General features: G+C 36.8%; 1 protein-coding gene across 4 annotated transcripts in view; it reads left to right on the forward strand.

Annotated features, from left to right (window-relative positions):
* The window catches only part of C5 (complement C5), an 86,784-nt gene that overhangs the window by 13,088 nt on the left and 52,661 nt on the right, over positions 1–21,035 (forward strand). For 3 of the 4 annotated variants that reach the window (XM_053921153.1, XM_053921160.1, XM_053921164.2), the window contains exons 5-16: positions 1,572–1,663; positions 3,667–3,749; positions 6,155–6,245; positions 8,013–8,127; positions 9,707–9,833; positions 12,115–12,230; positions 13,515–13,700; positions 15,101–15,304; positions 16,604–16,813; positions 16,940–17,089; positions 19,205–19,334; positions 20,342–20,407. In XM_053921153.1, coding sequence (XP_053777128.1) covers positions 1,572–1,663; positions 3,667–3,749; positions 6,155–6,245; positions 8,013–8,127; positions 9,707–9,833; positions 12,115–12,230; positions 13,515–13,700; positions 15,101–15,304; positions 16,604–16,813; positions 16,940–17,089; positions 19,205–19,334; positions 20,342–20,407 — 1,570 coding nt within the window. The remainder of the gene's footprint in view (positions 1–1,571; positions 1,664–3,666; positions 3,750–6,154; positions 6,246–8,012; positions 8,128–9,706; positions 9,834–12,114; positions 12,231–13,514; positions 13,701–15,100; positions 15,305–16,603; positions 16,814–16,939; positions 17,090–19,204; positions 19,335–20,341; positions 20,408–21,035) is intronic. The other variant, XM_045196958.2, reaches the window with a different exon arrangement.

A 21,035-nucleotide genomic window follows, 5' to 3' on the forward strand; every position in this document is an offset into this window, starting at 1 on the left:
ATAGGTAAAGGAAGCCTTGAGCTAGATCCTAATGAAAAGAATGGCCATAGGTTTTTTTAAAAAAATAGTGAAGAACTTCTCATGTAATATATAGTATGAGTTTAGCTATGGCAGCAGGAAGAAGTAAGAAATGAGACTAGTACCTAAACTGGCTGACTGATGTCGGAAGTCTGGAAGAGAATAAAGGAGAGGCAGTGTCAGCTTGAATGCCCTTTTTCTGTTGGAAAATACTAGTGGGAAAATGGAGACAAGTGTACTTGAACAAAAGTAAATAAATGCATACATACATAGAAAGAAAGAAAGAAAGAAAGAAAGGGAAAAAGAGAGAAAGAAAGAGGAAAGAAAAGAAAAGGAGGAAGAAGAAAGAAAATACTACAGCATGTGGACAGATGCTATCTATTTCACCTCCTGTGCCCCTCTGTGGTGGAACTTCAGTGATGCAGAATCCTGACACCACACAAGGAAGAATGAATGAAGACAGGATTGAGGAGGTGGATCCCAGAGCAGTGGGGCATCAGGGTGTAGAGTGTCCTGAAAACAGTTCTCAAGAAAGATCATCTTAGAAACACCATGCACAATGAACTGCAGGGATAAAGAACAGACCAGAAGATACTTAGCTTAATTCTAATTCTTTTTCAAAATGGACCTTTGCAACTCGAGAAAAAAATACCTTAAAATCCCAACCATGTCCCTGGCCAAGTAGCTCAGTTGCTTGGAGCATCATCTTGTACTCCAAAAGGTTGTGGTTGCTGGTCAGGACACATAACTAGGTTGTGGTTTCCATCCCCTGTCGAGGTGCATAGGGGAGGCAACAAATCAATGTTTCTCTCTCTCTCCCCCCCTTCCTCTATCTCTAAACTCAATAAACATATTCTCTGGTGAGGATTAAGAAAATCTCGACCATGAATTTCTCAGTCAAAGTGTGTGGTGGTCAATTTGGTGCATTAAGACCAAAATGGACTTTTACACATAGTCCAAAGACAATAAGAAACCTCATTTCAATAATTTTCAAACCCACACACAAAAGGAAGCTTATGGGGAAGCTTTATGAAAATTTTAAAGTTTATGTAACTATTTTGAATTTTTTATCAAGCTCAAAATGAACATATAGCAGTTATAAAGTATCTAGCTAATAAATGCATTTTATAGTATATTTGCTTTAAGAACTTCAAATGAGCAGATAAGAAATTTAGATGCTGTTATCTATAAAGCCTGTAAGTCCACATTTGATTTATTATAACATCAGTTATTGTTACACTTCTTTTTTTAATTATACCACAGAGAGTTGAGTCTCATCTCTAGATAACTGAGATGAGGATACCTGGATGCTGATTTATATTTGTGTGTGTGTGTGTGAGTGTGTGTGTGGCAGGAGATAGAGGAGGGGAAGGAGGGAGGAAGTGGCTTAAATGAACCTCATTTGTCTTCAATACATTGAAATAATCTTTCTATTTCATATTTAATTTGAAGACATGGATATTTGTTAGTAAATATTTCTGTAGATAAAAACTAATATAATCAGTTAATTTTTCAATGTGGTTTATGTGCTTTGATGTTGTTTTTATTCAAAGGATCCTGATGACTCAGGAGTTGACGTTATAGAAGAAAATGATTATACTGGAATTATCTCTTTTCCCGATTTCAAGATTCCACCTAATCCTAAGTATTTAAAAATATTTGTTAATAAAGTTTTCTCTAAAAAGTACAGCTGGAGCTTTTGATGGTGAGGCAGGTCATCAGTCAAATGAAGCCACCTAGTGTTAACAAAGGGTGTCGGTGTAAAAGAAATGAGGATATGCAAAATCTTTTAAAGAGTAATGAGAAGCTCCACTCATTTTGGTGGGGTGGGACTTCTGAAAACTCACCAATATGCTTTACAGACAGAAATTAAAATTTAGAAGAGTGAAAAATAGACCTTGGGCTTTTTTAAAAAAATGGAAACCATCAGCCTTCCACCCTTTACGGAAATCTAATAGACTATCAGACTAAAAAGCTGGTGTAGTCCTATGCCTTGCTGTGAGAATTATAAAAATATTACTCTTCCATAGGCTTTTCTGCATAGACTATCAAATTTTAGGAAAGAGGATGTTCTAAGGATGTTCTTTCACTTGGCCTCATGTTAAGGGATTTAAGAATGTGTTTAAACAGAATCCAACGTAATAAATATTTAGTGAACACATTCCTGGTATTTGCAAAGTATAATAGGAATGAGAGATGTAAAATAGAAATGAAGAATCCATGGCCCCTGCCTTCAAGGAGCTTAGAGTAGGACAAATAAAATAGGTGTACCTATAAATATTTGGCTACAGTATTACTTTAAAGCAAAATCTTTTTATGGCCATTTTTGCCCTGCCCTCTAGAATGGGACTTGCAGTTAATTTACTATACAGAAGATTATCTAGAAACTTGTATTAAATTGGGGGACTTAAATATATCAGATAATTTTTAAATTGTATACTTTCTTGAAAATATTACATGCTTTGAAGAACAGAATGTAACCTATTTTGTAACTATTATCATTTCTCCAACTGTTATCATTTTTTCATCTTGTGCCATTTGCTTTGTGACAGATTATGTGTCAGCCATGGTAGCCTCTCATGACCAGGACTTTCCTGCCCCAGTACCTTTGCACATGTCCCCTCTGCTTAGAATGTGCTTCCCCTTATTCTTCATAAGGCTGGCTTCTTCCCATTCTGTAGGACATGGGGTAAATGCTCCCTTTTCAAAGAGGTTACCCCTGGACCCATGATCTAATGTAGTCCCTCTCTTTCTTTTATTCTCTTGATTGTTTTCTTAGGGGTACTTATTTCAATATTGCAATTATTTATTTAGTTATTTACAATACTTGCCCATTTATTCCCCAGTAGGCTGTAAACTCCCTGAGGACAGTGGTCATGTTTGTATTGCTCACTGTTATATCCCTACCACTTCAATATAACAGGAACATTGATAATATTAAATTTATTGATTGTGTAAACAATGTGCAAAGTAGATGTTATCTTTCCCATCTCATGCTTGAGGTTAAGCAACTTCCCAAGTCCAGTCTACTAGTAAATGGAAAAGTAAAAAATTTGAACTCCCATGGACTATTAGGTCTATGAAGACAGGGACTCATTTATCTTATTTATTTTTTTATCTCCAGTCCTTAATCCAGTGCTTAGTAAATATTTTTGACTGAAAGTTTTTAATTGCACTCAGTTCATTTTTCTCTTTAAACAAACCATACCTTGTCTCCAGCTCTACTTTTTTTTACACAAGGTGTGAATTTTATCATCTGGATGGGTTTGACCTGTATTATATATTTCTAGAGGTATTATTATGAGTTTTCTACTATAGTATAGATTTTAATATTATGTTAGTATAATTAAGCTCCAAGGTCAAGTGAATTCTCAAGTATTGTAAGCTCTTCAATTCAAAGCTATTGATAATATTAAGATAAGATACCCCCCAAAATAACACAATGTTTGAAAAACTAATTACTAAACAGTTTCTATTATCCTGAAAACACTCAATTTTTTCAGTTTATCGCAAATAAAATATAATTACCTAGGCTATATATATCTTTACTTACTTCTCCCTCCTTAAAACAGGAATTGATTAGCTTCCCACTAGGTAAATTAAAACTATTTTATGACTTCTGTAATTTTAAATATTTTGCTTTCACAGATACGGTGTGTGGAAAATTCAAGCTAAATATAAAGAGGACTTTTCAACAACTGGGACTGCATATTTTGAAGTTAAAGAATATGGTAACTCCTGACAATTAAAACTTTCCCTTTAATGAGTTAGTATTTTTGCAATAATTATTTTCATTAATGAACTTAATGTGGAATCACTCCCTGAAGATAAAACAGCCTACTGGTATGGTTAGATGTACTGGTGGAGGGGGTGGAGGGACATGGTTATCGCAATGCCTAGACTTTAGTTCAGCATGATCTTGTTAACCTTGAATAAGCACGCCGACCTCTCTAGACCTGTGTTCCTCATCATAGAACCTGAAGAGACCTAGCCCCCAGAGGAGCTTGACTAGTTAAAGTCTTTTTCCAGAGTTATGATTTTAGGAGAAACTTAATTAGAGATGAGGTGAGTGGAACCTTACTAAAGTCATTACAATCCATTAGAGACAGAACAGGGACAACAATTGGATTTCCTTACCTCTAGTCCAGTGCTATTTTCCTTCTGGTTCACAAATCCCTAATATATTCATTTGGAAATTAAAGATATTCTTATTATGAAATCAATATATTAATGGACTAATAATTAACATATAAATAGCTTAATCTTTCCATTTTTATTGTTGTTTATAAGATAATTTGTGTGCTCTGATATCAAATTTAACTTTCTTTTGCTTGAAGTCATTTTTTAATCCCCAGGACACTGTTGTTAATATGGAAAAGAAATAGACAAATTTGAACAATTAACAAACAAAACAGTGACAATAAATTTGTTACAATGAAACTCAACTTTGAAGATTATAGGTCTTCAATGTATGTAATTACGACTAACCTCCCTCCCTCCAAGTGTTTTTGCCACTTCCTGCTTATATCTAGAATTCATCCACCTCTTATTACCTGTGGCCACCCTCACTGATCATCACCAGGCTTTCTCCTGGATTATTGCAAAAGCCTCTTAATTGCTATCTCTGCTTTCCAACTCTTCTTGCTTGGCATTAGCCAAAATAACCTTGATATACAAATCTCATCATATTATTTCACTATCAAAAAGTCTTCAGTACCTCCTCATTTCTTTTATAATGAAAGTCAGGATCATTATTTTGAGCTGGCCTTCCCCCTCTTCAGCCTCGTTGTATACCACTTTTGCCCTCGCTTCCCTCCTGCACTGGTGACTTTGTGCATGATGTCCCATCTGCCTAGAACACTTCCCCTCCTTCATTGCCTTGACAATTCCTACACATCTTTTGAGTCTCAATTAAAAATTCATTTGTTCATAGAATCTTTCCCTGCATTCTCTTTCCTGAGTAGGATTCTCTGTACTTCTTTACACCAGTTTTCATAACTGTGGGTTAGGTGTTTATCTGTATAATTTTTTTTTTGGCTTATACCTGTCTTCCCTGCTTGACTGTGAGTGCATTAAGGACAGGGTTTGTGTCTGTCTTGTTCACTGGTATGTTGCTGTTGACAGGAATGTTCCTACTACATGGCAAGTGGGTACTAGATGAAAGGGTAAAATATTTCCTTGCACTTTATATCCTGGAGAGACCACACCTGCCTGGATCTTTGATAACACAGGAACACAGCCCAGAGCAACAAATTGTTCTTTTACTTCTAGCTTTCACCATCTAGAAAACACATGAGCCATATTGGAAGCCAGCTATCTCACTTGGACTTGTGTGCCAGGCATTGTTTGTCCACAATATCAGGGTCACTTAATCACCCAATTTTCTATTAACTTAGAATTAGAATTAATAGAATTAGAATCCATAAGCCTGGTACACAGTCTGAGTTAGTATAAAGAGAAGACAGTGACATTTCAACAGGAGATATTGTTTTCTCTTGGGCAATCAAGATACCAAAAAATAGAAAGAAAACAACTGCTTTCTGCTGTAATTTTTAATTTTTCATGGATATTATTTCTTATAGTTAATTATAACCTCTCTCTTCTTGACTAAAGTTAGATTTTTGTGCTGGAATTTAGGAATTGGGTAGGTTTTATCTATTGGATAAAAAAGGGAAACATTAAATAAGCAAGAATTTTTTTTAAATAAGCAAGAATTTTTTATTTTCAATTTAATAAACATTGTTAAACATTTACTATGTTTAAGACTTATGATACAAATGAAAATAAAAACACAACAATGCAAATTCTATGGGGACAAAACAAAAGACTTATGAGAAGGGTGAGAGGGGGAGATATATGAAGATAAATAGAGAACAGTCTGTTTTCAATGAGCCCATACTCTAGTCAGGGAAATAAAACAATTGCTTATAACAAATCCAAGTATAAACAAAATGCTTCTGGTACATAGAGCTAGGCTGACCTCTGAATGGTGGAGCGGGAGGCTTCCCAGTGATGTCTTTGTTGTTGTTGATAATGATAATGATGACAGCTGAATGTTGTGTTGATGTTCCATCAACTATATCAGAAAAAAGACTGCTCTTAAGCGGTAACATTGCCTTTTTCTTTTTCTTTTCAGTGTTGCCACATTTTTCTGTCTCAATAGAACCAGAAAGTAGTTTCATTGGCCATAAGAGCTTTAATAATTTTGAAATTACCATAAAAGCAAGGTAAGAAAGTTGTTTATTTTTCATATTATCCAGCTAAATTGAGTGCCAGCTCTTGTTGGTGAGAATTGTCCAAAGTGAGATCTGTGATTTTCCCCCCAGTTCTCTTGATATGTAATTGACATGGAACATTGTGAAAGTTTAAGGTGCACAGTGTGTTGCTGAGATCTGTAATATATTGGCAATGTCTACCATGACTTTGGGATTGACTGATTGAGGAGACATCATGTCTATGGTTTATTTGCCCATTCTGATGTGAGCTGGTTCTGGTTTTAGCTTCATTGGTTATTTACCTGCAAAAAAAAATTCTAAAGAATCATGGTGTTGGTTTAGTAACCAGCATGACTTGAGGAATGAGATATGAAGCCTTCTCTCCTTGGCATTTTTTAATGGCTTAATCAACCAAGTAGTGATGCATAAGAATACTTCAAGACTCAATGCCTTAAAATCACAACCACTTATGAGTTAGCTGGGCATTTCTGCTATCTGGAATAGGTTCTTCTTAGCTGGGGTTGCCCACATGCCTGCAATCATTTGGCAGGTCAGCTGGAGGCTGGCTGGTGTTGGGAAGTCAAATTCATATAGGTTGTAGTTGGCTGGCAGTTGACTGAATCTACAACAATGATTGGACCATGCATATCTCTCATCATCCAGAAGGCTAGCCTGTAGCAGCAAAAAAGTGCTCAGAGAGAGAATATGGAAGCATAAAAGTCCCCTAGAGACCTAAGCTTGAGACTGGCACTCCATCACATCGACCACATTCTTTTGTCCAAAGCAAGTTATGATATCAGCTCAGAGGAAACAGGCTTCCTTCACACCTTTTGCACATAAGGAGCTGTGAAGATAGTGGATATGTGGGAAGGTGGAAAATTGGGGTTAGTTTTACAAGCACTCTACCACAAAAGTTTAGGTCATTTAAAAATGACAATCATATAGTTATTAATAATAACCAATTTATATAACTGTATGTGTCAGACACTTTTGAAGCATCCTGTATATATTGGCTCATTTAATCTTTATGAAAATTCTAAGAGGTAGATACTATTACTATCCCCGTTTTACAAACAAACAAAAGAAAAAGAGGTACATAAATGTTCAGTAATTTACCCAAGATTGTATAGCTAGTAAGTCACACAGTTTGGGGTTCCAGAATCCATGCCCTCAAAAGCTACCCTGCCTCGCTTACTAGCATTTATTGCTAAAATAGAGTGTTTGTCACTTAGTCTAAACCACATAAAAGGCTCACCTAATGTGGAATTATGGAAATTAATTTCTTCTAAGGGAGACACTTTATTTGTTCAAGCTATGAATAAGGAAAGTTAGTTCATGCTATAGTATTATTTGCTGTGCAGAAAGTTTCCTTTATTCATACTTTAATTCTAAACTAAAAAAGTAATGTGCAGTTAGGATTAAAATAAAATTTATCTCATATAACAGTAAAATTGGATACGCTGCTTTTAAAGATGTAAAAGGGAAGAGGAAACAGCTCCCCACTGATATCAAAATCATCAAGGAAGTAATATGTTCTGTAGGAAAGAGCCCCAGACCTGAGGCTTTTGATCTCCACAAGATCAGTTTTTCATCAAGCTCATAGTAATAAAATCTGCACTTTGGCTTTGTTATTGTAGCTTCATGAGGATGAAATGTAATAGTGGACGGAAGACAATTTAAAGTGTGTCAAGTGCTCTATGTTATTTCAGATTGTTAGTTTATCTGAATTTTATTTTTGTAAACTTGTTATCAAAACAATCTTATGGTATTTTTTGACAGATATTTTTATAACAAAGTTGTCAGTGAGGCTGACGTTTTTATCTCTTTTGGAATAAAAGAGGACTTACATGATGATAATAAAAACATGATGCAAAATGCTATTCAGAGCAAAACGGTAAGATGTTCAGACATTTACTCGTACGTCATGAATGCTAGATATGGAAAATTACTTCAAAATTATCTAGTCTAGCCCCTCATTTTATATAGCTATGGGAAATGGAAGCTGAAAAATCTCATTGGCTTCTCATTATCCACTTTCTGTGACATTAGTCTCCCAGCCAGCCTATCCCATGCCATTTCCCCCTTTTCTCTCCCTTACCCTGTCTCTTTTGCTTCCAGGTCTTTGCAGTGCTGCTCCTACTTGTCCTTTGTCCCTCCCTGCCTCTTCTTTGCCTGGCAAATTCCTCCTTGATCTTTAAGTCTCAACCTTGACACCTTTTCTCTGGGAAGCCTCCCTGATTCCTCTCAACTAGATCAACTGCCCCTGCCAGGTACTCCCTTAGTCCTTGAGCCTCTCTTAGTAGAGTACATTTGACAATTTGTTGTAGTGGTTCTCAACCAGGTACTACTTTTACCGCTAAGGGGACACTTGGCAATGTCCACAGACATCTGTGGTTGTCATAACTGGAGAAGAGGATGCTACTGGCAATCAGTGGGCAGAGGCCAGGGATGCTGCTAAACTCCTGTAGTGATCCTTAACAACAAAGAGTTATCCTTCCAAAAGGTCAATAGTGCTGAGGCTGAGAAACCCTTCTTTATCGTATTGTTTTATTTACTTATCTATCGTTATTTACACTAAACTTTTTGTGGGTCTGAGTCGTTCCCATTACATGCTCAGAGCCAGCATGGTTCCTGTCAAATAGTGGGCACTGCTGTATATATATTTGTGAGTGAATGAATCCATTGGGAAGTTACTTGTCCATGGTTAAGGGCTAGTGGAAGTGGGGACCAGATTAGAGCCCTGGTCCCCTTTTCCTTTGTTTGCTGTTTTTGCAACATACCACAGATGATAAGGGCTCATGTCATTCTGCCCACCATGGCATATTCATGTAGTTTGTGTCATCAATCATTTAACCTTTGCTTTTTAATAAGAGTTTTATTTGTTCAGGATATAAATTAGATGCCTCTTTTTAATGCAAGATTCCATGATAGACACATCCATGAGATGTAAAGCTAAATAATACAACAATCCCAGTTTCAAGTTATTTAATTTTAGAAGAAAAAATAAGGCAAAATCTATTTTACTGTTGTGGTTAATAATTAAATGCAATGGCTTAACCCTCTATCCCTTTACCCATTGTTTTTAAATTAGTGTTTTAATGTGTGAGCCACAAAGCACAGATTAAATATAAAACCCAACAAAGTAAGCAAAAGTAAGTTGAGAGGCCTGGAGAGATGGATGATGACTTAGGGATTGTAAGAAGATATTTACAAAATATCTTCAGTTAATACAAAAAAGACCTGTTGAATCAAATGATGTTTAAGACTTTCCATGTCTATAATTCTATAAAACAGATTAGAAAATACCATTCTGGGCTTAAGTGTGGACCCCGTCGTTTACTTTACTTGGGATGATAAACCATTCTTCTGACATTGGCCATCACTTGAGAGGCTAGCAAAAGCATATTTTGTTAATTTTTCCTTATAAGTTTTTCTCTAAAATAACACTTTCATTTTTTTCCCTTTTTAAAAAGTTGATAAATGGAATTACTAAAGTCACATTTAACTCTGAAACAGCAGTGAAAGAATTGTCCTATGGCAGTCTGGAAGAGTTAAACAATAAGTACCTTTATATTGGTGTAACAGTTGTGGAGTCTACAGGTAAGTTTCTCACTCTCTTTTTTTACTTTGTCTTGGGAAATATTTAGACAGTATATTAAAAGTATAAATAATTTCTACAGTTCTTTCATATATTATTTTCTTTTAGAGTCAAATTTTACTTTTTATAATATTAAAAGCCAGAATTAGAATATAGTTCTGCCACTCTCTAGTCACTGGGTTCCCATTGCCTCAACTGCAGGAAAACACCTGCCCAGTTGATATTCTGAGTGGCTCTGCAGGTGGGTGATCTGGCTTGAACATCTGGCACCCCAGTGTTCTCACCTGGTGAAAAACAAAATAAAATTACGTATATAAAAATGATTGATAAAGTACTATGCAAATGAAAATTAGTATTATTATTATTGTTTTAGTCTCCTTATATGTGCAATGATATAGTTGAACCAAATGCCTCCTAAAGCCTTGTCCAGATGTAAATTTTAGCTGGAGGGTAATACCACTGGGCTCCTGCCAGTGGACCCTCAGGGCTCTGTCTATCTCAAGTGCTCTTTTCTGACTTCCTCTACATTTCTCTCCATATTTCTGCACTTGAATGCTCAACCCCTTGTAAGGCTCAGTCTCTAGCCTACCCTTTCATTCTCTCCTTAATCCTTTGTACATACACAACTTAAACTCAGGAATTCTATCTAAAATTGGAGGCAGTAATGTTTCCAAAATGGGTACAATAATAGTATACGCTTCATAAGGTTGTGGTAAGGATCAAAGTGTCAATATATCCAAAGCCCTTAAAACAGTACCTATCACATAGTGACCGTGTAAGTATTGTTTGTCCTCCTTCTCTTCCTCCTCATCTTCGTCCTTCTCCTTCTTGGATACAGCTACTGCTTTCTTACCATCCTTAGTATCTTACATAGTGCTCTCAATTCCACTCAAGTGGTTTTTAATAGTTACTATTATTCCAAGCTGAGTCAAATGGTCTTACTTCTGGTATGTCTTGATTACTGATATTCTTTGTATTTTTAGGTTTATATTGAACCCCCACTAACCTTGAGCAAATAATTTAACCATACCAAGTCTATTTTTTTTCTGTAAAATTAAGGTGAAACCATATGATCTCTAAGGACTCTGCCACTTCTTTAAATTTGTCCTCCTAAGATAGCAGAATGAAGAACAGAGGTAATTATTCAGATATTGAGCACCTTATATATATCAGTTGCTCAATAAATGTTGGAGAATGATGATGACTTCACACTCCTTGCCCTGGCTAGCTGTTGTTTTTGACACGATTTTAATAATGTTTCTTTCTTACTTTTATTTTTCCTCAATTTATTTCAAATCAACTCAGTTTAATAAGTATTTATGAAGTGGTCAAAGAGTGTTGCTAAACATGCAGGCTTCTAGTGAATGATGTATAATCCAGCATGCAAGTGGCTTACCTATTAGTATAAGCTGCAACACAGGTAAACAAAGAATTCCATACCAATGAGAAATTCCATGTGTGCTTTAAGCAAAATAGTGTTATTGACCTTGAGAGGAAGGTGAGCTCCTAGATGATGGTTGAGCAACCAAGAACAGTGTCCTAAAGGTGATCATCCTGCAGGATAAGCAGGGTTTTGAGGCAGGGCTGGTTGATGGAGTGAAGTGGGGCACCCTCCGTAGAGGGACGTACCAAGTAAGGGTGGAAAGTGAATCTTGATCTTGGAGAATAACAGATTATCCAGTTAGCTAAAGTATAGGGGATAATAGGGATGTAATATTGGGAAGGAGTTCGGGGACACTAGAACTTTGTATGTTATTCTTAATAGTTTAGCTTAAGTTTTAGCTGGAGGGTAATACCACTGGGCTCCTGCCAGTGGACCCTCAGGGCTCTGTCTATCTCAAGTGCTCTTTTCTGACTTCCTCTACATTTCTCTCCATATTTCTGCACTTGAATGCTCAACCCCTTGCAAGACTCAGTCTCTAGCCTACCCTTTCATTCTCTCCTTAATCCTTTGTACATACACAACTTAAACTCAGACCACTGACAAAAAGTGGTGTCCCTTCTTCACATTTTTTTTTCAGTCCAGTCCTATAGCTCTAATTCTGCATGGGGCATGTCTACATATAAACCTTGTACATAAGGCTTTGGACACTCCTGAGACTTAAACTCTTCTTTGCACTGGCCCCCTGAACCAAGACCCATGTCCTACTTACGACTGGTAAATGAATGAGTGCAGAAATGGAGTAAGTGAAGGAACGAGTCTGTGGAGACACATCAAGATGAAATAGAGCCCCATACAGATCCTCCTTCAAAAGGTCAACATGATCCTTGTCATTTCTTTAGGTGGATTTTTTGAAGAGGCAGAATTTTCTGGCGTCAGATATGTCCTCTCTCCCTACAAACTGAATTTGGTTGCTACTCCTCTTTTCTTGAAGCCTGGAATTCCATATTCTATCAAGGTAGATGAAGGGGGGTGAGGGGGAAACTGCTGAATATAATTGTCTTTTTCTGTTTACAGAAAACATGGGGAATGGCAAATAGGGGAAGAATGCTAGAGGGGCAAATCATGGAGGGAACTCATTCTGGAAGAGCTTCCCCTCCTGTGGATGTGGACAGGTGTGGGAAATGGCAGGTCAGCTTCAGTCTTAGGGCAGGTATCAGTATTTAATAGATAGCCTTTGTTAGGCATTTCCTAAATAATCATTGCATTAAATTATATGTAAGTAAAACCCAATAAGTCTGTAGTTCAAAAAATGCTAACATTTAAAACTATTTGGTGGCACATTCCTAAAAAGCCTGAAGATGGAGATACCATTGCTTGGAAAGAAACCCCTATCTCTCGCCATTTTTTACATCCTGTGTGTCTCTGAGTTTGCATCTTTGTGCTTTTCTCTCTGCATTTTCCTTGGGCGTGACTCTGATCTCATCTGTCTGTGTTGTTCTCCATCCTTTCCATCCTGACTTGTCCTATTCCTCTCTCTTCCATCTTTTTTGCTTCCTCATTCCTATTTAACATTTTCTCTCCTTCCTGCACTTTTCCTTTTTAAAAAAGCAATAGCATGGAATTAAAATATTCATTTGACTTTTAAATTATATTTTATTTTATTTAGTATATATTTTATTATATATAATATATTTTTAAAGTAAAAATTTTTGTCCCCTGTCCTTGTTTTTGAAAGTCAGAGCATTGTAGTGTTTTATTCTTTGCAAATATGCTGCTTTTAAAAATCAACTTTAGTATAATTAAAATGTCTTATTACTTACTGTAGGTCATTGGCTTTTAATGTCACATGTAAAAGTAATATAAAATATATCTTTCTGGAAATTACATATGATTGTATGTATGGCAGTGAGAGATAGAGGTTAAGAGAAAAAAGGATGCATTTATTGTTTCTTCTATCCAAGAGAATCATTCCCAGAAGTGACTCTCTCATTTTCTCTTCTATTCAGTCCTAAAGAAACACAGAAGTGAAGAAACACAGAAGTTAGGTAGCAGAAGACCTTATCACATCTACTTGGCACAGTTTAAAAAGATAATATTTAGGTTCTGAGTCTGCTTGTTATACAGGAGAATCTATTCAAAAGTGATTAACTAAATAGAATTAAATCTTTTTTTAAGCTGAGAACATACTTCTCTTTGCTGAATTGAATATGAATAATTTATACTTTGGTGGGGGGAAGAAAATTATTCAGAATTGTTATGCTGAGCTGTTTAACTGAATTTTGGCTGTTCTGACAAACAGGTGCAAGTTAAGGATTCACTTGATGAATTAATAGGAGGGGTGCCAGTGACCCTGAGTGCACAAACAGTCGATGAAAACCAGGAGACAGCTGACTTGGAGCCACAGAAAAGTATGACAGGTTCCAGTGATGGAGTAGCTTTATTTGTGGTTAATCTCCCGACTGGAGTGACAGCTCTGGAGTTTCATGTGAGCTGAATTCTGTTAAATTTTCTAGGACAGTGTGTACTTTTGACTGTGCTTTGGCTAGTGTGCAGAACAGATGCAGCAGATTTTGTACTTGAGTTCAGTGAACAATTTTGCATCCAAAAGTAAGTAAGTAAGTAAGTAAATAAATCACCAGAGGAATATTAATCTATTACTTTTTTATTTAGGAATTTATTATTTTCTCTTATATCCGTAAAACTATATTAGAATCTAAAAGCTGCAGAATGGGTATAGCAGTGGAAGTCAGTGGTAAGATTATTCTCTCCCAGTACCCCCAATTTTTTCTCTATTTAGGGCCATAAAAGGGTTAAATGTGGGAGCTTTTCTTTTTCCCTTACTGCATGGACCACTCTCCCAGCAAATAATGTTTAAGTTTCCAATTCCAAGCAAAAAACGAGTAACTTAATAAAGCATGTTAATGACTGCAGCACGCATACACTCATTGTCATCTACTGAGCACTTACAAAATGCTAAGCATTGGGCTAAGAGCTCTAGATAGATTGCATTTAATACCTACTTAATCAGCTCTATCAAGGGTGTCCAACCTTTTGGCATCTCTGGACCACACTGGAAGAAGAACAATTGTCTTGGGCCACATATTAAATACATTGCCACATATAATCACACACAAAAATATCTCATAATGTTTTACAAATTTACGATTTTGTGTTGGGCCACATTCATAGCCATCCTGAGACATGTGCAGCCCCTGGGCCTGTGGTTGGACACCCCTTTTAGAGAATATTATCTTTGCTGTTTTGTAGCTGAGGAAACAGAGGCTTCAAACTTCCCTTATTAACTTATCCAGAGTTAATAAGTGGCAGCACTGGGGGGAAAACCAATGCATATTACACTCCAGAGCATGAACTACTAATTCCTTTGCTGTCAAAGGTGGATATTGCTGCCATTACATCATTTCTGCCCCACCCCATGTTTTTGCACACTCTTCTGTGCCACTACCTCACAGTGAAATTGGGCCAGAGAATCTCTGTGATGTCCAGTTATAACTCCTGCCCCCAACGCTGGCCCTCATGACCTCTCTACCACTACCCCGAATTTCTACCATCCCAGCCCATAAGAAGAGGAATCCCCAACTTGCCATCACATTTCTGGAAGAGTGCCAGCATTTGTTCCAGGAGTATCTTTCTCTTTCCCACCACAGCCCACAATCCCATATGATCCTAATTATTGTCCGTAGTCTTTGTAAACTCACTAATACCACAGTGGTGTAAACTTGGGAGTAGTGGAGGCTTTCCTTTCTTCAGCATTTGGCGGTATAAAATTTAGAAATTTATAAAACAAATAAAGGAATTTAAAAGGTATATTTCACAGAAAACATTTCATCATAGTCCACATGTCTTCTCTGAAATGTTCCTTTTTAGGTCAGGACTGATGATCCAGATCTTCCAGAAGAAAATCAGGCCAGCAAAGATTACAGAGCAATAGCATATTCATCGCTCAGCCAAAGTTACCTTTATATTGACTGGACTGGAACCTATACACCTTTACTGGTGGGAGGACATCTGAATATTATTGTTACCCCCAAAAGTCCATATATTGACAAAATAACTCACTATAATTACTTGGTAAGTACTAAAATGATAGATTTACACCTATTTATTCTCCCACCTGGAACATTTTCCTTTACTTATAGAGAAACAATAGAATGACCCCTTATGTTTGTTTTTAACAAAGCATTTCAACAACATTATCTAATTTGTTAACCAGCTTTTCAAAAACCTTTGAGATTGGGCATGATTTTCATGACCATTTCATAGATGAGGACTGAGGGACAGAGAGGCTAAAAGACTTGTCATGGTCACTCAGCTCAGAAGAGGAAGATTAGGAAGATTTGATTTGAACTAGGAACCTCTGCCTTCTTGTCTGATCTGCTTTCACCAAAGAACGCTGACTGCTCCTCAACGAGAGCCCGATTAAATTCTCACATCACTTCTGCTCTACATCATGGCCAAAAATTACACACCTAGACCTCCTGAAAATTTGTGCATTTCACTGGCCTAAAAGGGAACCCAAATCCTGCTCTTAAGCCTAGAGTCGTATCATACCTGCTCCAATTCTACAGCTCCATAGCATCCCTTACTATGTCACTAATGTTTGCAGAGGTGGTCAGTCAAGCCTGTCAGTGAAACCTGGGGTAGAATGTGTGAAAAATGTTAAGGACTTCCTGACAATTGTCAAAGAAATGGAATGAATTATTCCAATGGTCAGGCCAAACACGTGGTGATGGATTTTTCAACATTTTTTGAGAAGGAAATTAAAAAATAAATGAGGACCAAAGATTATATTGACTGATGAAGAATTAGGGGACCTATTTAGGGGCTATGTTCCAAAACTTGATGACTATGGATGCAGCCCTGCTAAGGACAACTTGGATATCTTTGAGGACATTTTGGCTTCCTGTAATTTGTAATTAAAAAAAAAAACCAACTTGTACCTCCAATTTAGAACCTAATCTCTGCCTTTAAAAGTTAATTGCCTAATAAGATATAATCTGCTTACCTATTTTTTAAAATCAGTAAAACAAAGGAGATTTTAATGACCGTTATGACTTTAAACAGATTTGGGATCAAATATTAATTCTCTGTTTTACTAGTTGTGTGATTTTGAACTAAAATCAGTATGGCATTTTGTTCATTCCTGAGCCTCAGCCTCTTCATTTGTACAATGGAAGTAATACTTCTGTCCCACTGGTTACATGAGAATTAAAGGAGTTAAAGTCAATATGAAAGTTCCTGGCACATAGTAGGCTCATACATGCTAACTTTCTTTTTCTTTAACATAGTTTTTTACTCTAGCTCCAAGCTCCATCCTAAAGCAAAGGTTTTGGTTTTGTAGTTATTGTTGCTGTCGCTCTTTATTTTCAGATATTATCCAAGGGCAAAATTGTTCACTTTGGCACAAGGGAGAAACTTCTAGATTCCTCTTACCAAAATATAAATATTCCAGTGACACAGAACATGGTTCCTTCAGCCCGTCTCCTGGTCTATTACATTGTCACAGGAGAGCAGACAGCAGAACTAGTGTCTGACTCAGTCTGGTTAAATATTGAAGAAAAATGTGGCAACCAGCTCCAGGTAAGCCGTAAATTATGTCACAATTGAATTTTCTTTTGAATAAAAGGTACTGTAAACACAGCAGCTTACGAAGTTTTGTCACATAAAAATGACTCTTTTTTTTTTTCTTTTTCAAATGACCTTTAGGTTGATCTGACTCCAGGTGCAGATGCATATTCTCCAGGTGAACGTGTATCTCTTAATATGGTGACTCACTCAGATTCCTGGGTGGCCTTAACAGCAGTGGACAGTGCTGTATATGGAGTCCAAAGGAAAGCCAAGACGTCCCTAGAAAAAGTTAAGTGGTGCATAGCCTTGGTTCCTGTTTCGTGGGTGGCTCTGTACTTCACAAAGTGAGGCCCCCAGGGTAGGTTGTGAGAGAAGAATTAAGGGAAGACTGGGCCTGCTTTTCCATAATCAAAATTTTTACTCTAATAGTGGTTCTTAGGAAGGTAAGCCATTGTCATGTTACTCCCCCAAAGCACAAGTCCATCCTTTCTTGTTCTAATAAGTATAGAGCTAAGCACTTTAAAAACATATCACTGCAATAGCAATTATATTCATGGGACAAAAGTGCCATCAGTTGGGAGGGTTTGAGGATTTGGGCAGGCCAGGCAGAGGAGAGGAGCGTTACAGTAGCAGCACAAGAGAAGACTGGGTAGGTGACCTCTGGGTGTTTTTGTTTGTTTTTATTTTTCTACATTCATAAAAGGCTATGGCACAAAAGCATTTGAGAATGATTCAATTTCCCTAAGTTCCCATTTATCTCCCTCATGCTCTGCTACTGTTTTCTAGGCTTCAATTGCTTTGAACAAGGAAGAAAGAACTAAGAAACTAAAGTTAAAAACATTCAGGAAGAAAAACAGTTCGGATCAAAATTAAAACTAGAATAAGCACCCCAAATGAGTTCTCACCTACATAGAACCTAGAGCCCTCCTTCCCCAAACATAAGAGTTATACTCTTTTTGTTTGTTTGTTTTAAGCAACTTAAAAATTAATTTGTTTTGTAATCCACTCATTTATGCATTCACCCATTTATTTTTCTTTTGTTTGAGGAAAATGTGATATTGATTGTATTAACAGTAGAGTTAGACCTCTGTTCTTGAGTTCAGCTAAGAAAGAATTCAGAGTCAAGAACTGTGATACAAAGAAGTTTATTTAGAAAGTTACAGAGGTAGAAGAAGTGAGCCAGCCGTGTGGACTCAGGAAACAAGTTACACAGGCAATAGAAGAGCCCTTGGAGATTAGGAGAAAGAAAACAAAGATAATGTGCAAAGGGAAGAAGAGGGAAAAGCGTAGACATACAGGCCTTCTCCAGAGACAGCGCCTGAGGAAAGAAAGGGGAGGGGAAAGGCACTGGTATGCTAGTGAGGGAGACAGAGAGAGTGCTGGGTCCATTGTCTTAAGGGTTTTCATCCAATTCTCAAAGGCGGGGATTTTAGGGGAGGTCTCAGGGAAGGATCTCAGTATCTCAATAGAATATTCATCACCTTTCTAGCTGTGTCCTTTCAGGATCATGGTCTCTACTGATTGACTGGCACTAGGGGAGGAGGTCATTAGTCATTGCATCTGGTCCTGATGTCAGCAATTGTGTCGCTTCATCTTATTTTGCTGCTTTTCTGGAGCTAGAACACAACTGAAGCCTAGATATTATCTCTCGTTTGACCAAAACTCTGTCTCTTTGGTCAATAGACCTGAGGCTTTGTTCCTGAGATTATCTGATGTAGGTCAGAACCTCATTGTCCTGAGGGCTTAATGCTTAAGGGAGTGGTCATACAGGGCTTGTATGGGAGTGTTGTGTGAGTCTATTCTTCATCCCCTTGTTCCTCCTCTAAGGGGGTCTAAACCACATAACTGATGTACTAGAGGAGGAAAGGTTGGGGGTCTGAACCGCACGACCAGTGATAAAAAAAGGTCAGGGTCTAATCTGAATGAGTAGCAACAAGCTAGGGGTGGAAAGGTCACCCTGGGGACAAGGTCCTAGCCTGTAATACTCGTTTTCCAAATTTTTCCCATTGCTAGGCACCCGAGATGTTATGCCCTGGTGACATTCCATACCTAGCCTATTTGTTCCTGTTTTGCTTATGCTTGTTTAACTACCTACTGTATCAATTGAAGCATGTGTTCTAAGTACAAAATACCATAGATTAGTTTCTAAGAACCTCCACACCAAAGCTTAAGACATAGTTCTTGATTTAATTTTGAATAGGTGTGTGTGTGTGTGTGTGTGTGTAAATACAAAAGAACAAACTAAAGGAATGAGTTGAGAAATTTGGACTTTGGCCATTTGGTAAATGAGTGGCCTGTGCATTTCACAGGTTCATTATAACCATGAAATAACTCATACCTTTAGTTCTTTAGAGGAATGATTTCTACACCTGAATAGGCTCAACATTTTGTATATCCGGACAGGTATTTCAAGCTTTAGAGAAGACTGACCTGGGCTGTGGGGCAGGTGGTGGCCGCAACAATGCAGATGTATTCCACCTGGCTGGACTCACCTTCCTCACCAACGCAAATGCAGATGACAACCCAGAAAATGGTAAAACGCTCAGCATATTTTGTGTATTTTTCAAATTGATACTGAAATTTACATCAGTCATTTGCCTCCCAGGTCTCATTATTGTTTGTCCTCCAGAATATTCTCTACACTGATCTTAGTATGATGTGACTATGTATTGCCCTTGTATAGTACATTTCATTAGCCTTTAAGGTATACTTTTTTAGCACAGTACTCAAAGCCTGCCATGATCTTCTCCCCAACTGTCTCCAACTATTTCTCATCTGCTCTACCTTGCCTTACTTTTCCTTATGTTTAAGCTATGTAGAACCAAGTGTGTTCTTGGGTGGCACTATGTTTTTTACAACTGTGGGCCTTTCCTCTTCAGAACTGCTTTCCTTTTTACTAGCCTGGAGAAGCTAGTGTAAGAATCATCTCCTCTGTGAGGCTTCTCCCTTCACCTCTCCCCTGCAAAAATTGATCATTTCCTCCTCCTTTCCTAGAATGTGGTAGGGACTAGCTCTATTTATAAATAATATAATAGCAGTGCATCACTGCACATTCTTACACTTAATTATACATCTTTTCTCAGCCACTACACTGTGAGCTCCGTAAGGGCAAGGAACACTTCTTAATCATCTTCTTTTTATGGTTTTAAAATTGTTCATAAGTATACTTAATACTATTATTTGTAATAATATAAGACAAGGAGCAAATAATGAAAATAGCATAACCAACAAAAACTTAGCCCACTCTGAATACTTAGCTATTTCTCTGTAAACAGCAAATCAAAAAGGTTGCAGGATTCAAATACAAACTGAGATCAAACAAGTCAAACTATGTAACACTAGATCATGAGCTCCCCTAATGTAAAACTAGTCATAGGAAGACGTGTAGCGTGCAGTGCTAAATGAAAGCAGGTTCTCAGTATTTTTGAATGAATGATTTGTGAATATTTTAAATGCTTACATAATTTTATGGAGTTTTCTTCTTGAGATTTTAATCTCCCTTTTTCTTTCTTCTCTTTGTCTTTATCATTTTTAAAAAAGCAGATGAACCTTGTAAAGAAATTCTCAGGCCAAAAAGAATGCTGCAACAGAAAATGGAGGAACAAGGTACTCTAAGAGCTTCATGTCGTGGTCCTATCATTCAAAAGCTGGAGAAAGTTAGACATTATCTAATATCCCCTAACTCAGATAGAATGGGCAAAAATAAAGCTATGTACAGACCTCTAATTCATCTCTCTCAAAAAGATTAAGCCAAATAAATACAATAGTTCATTTGCCATAACTTTAATCTGAGGAAAATAAGTATTATTTCTATCTCCAAAATCTAAAAGATTAACTTCTATTTATCACAAATATTTCCTCTCTACAAACTTAGTCTAGCAATTAAATTCATATTCTTTCATTTTATTATGAAAAATCCATAATTTGATTAACTTGGGGGTATATCTAGAAATCTCTTTTTTCTATTTCATGTGTTAATAATTAATAGTATTTTAGATTACTCTTTGGGAAACAAGTCTAATAGAAATTATTTAAAACAATTATTAAATAGAAATTTGACAATCAGCAGTGTTAAAATAGAAAGAATATTGAACTGGAGGCAGAGGCTTGAGTTCAACTAATAATCATGCTCACAATAATATAATAATTCCTTCCATTTGTATGTGAATTATTCTAACTTTCATTTTAAGTTTTAATGATATGAAAAGAGAGACACATTAATTTGAGTACTTAC

The sequence above is a fragment of the Desmodus rotundus genome, chromosome 1 (genome assembly GCF_022682495.2).
Source record: "Desmodus rotundus isolate HL8 chromosome 1, HLdesRot8A.1, whole genome shotgun sequence".
Lineage (NCBI taxonomy): Eukaryota > Metazoa > Chordata > Mammalia > Chiroptera > Phyllostomidae > Desmodus > Desmodus rotundus.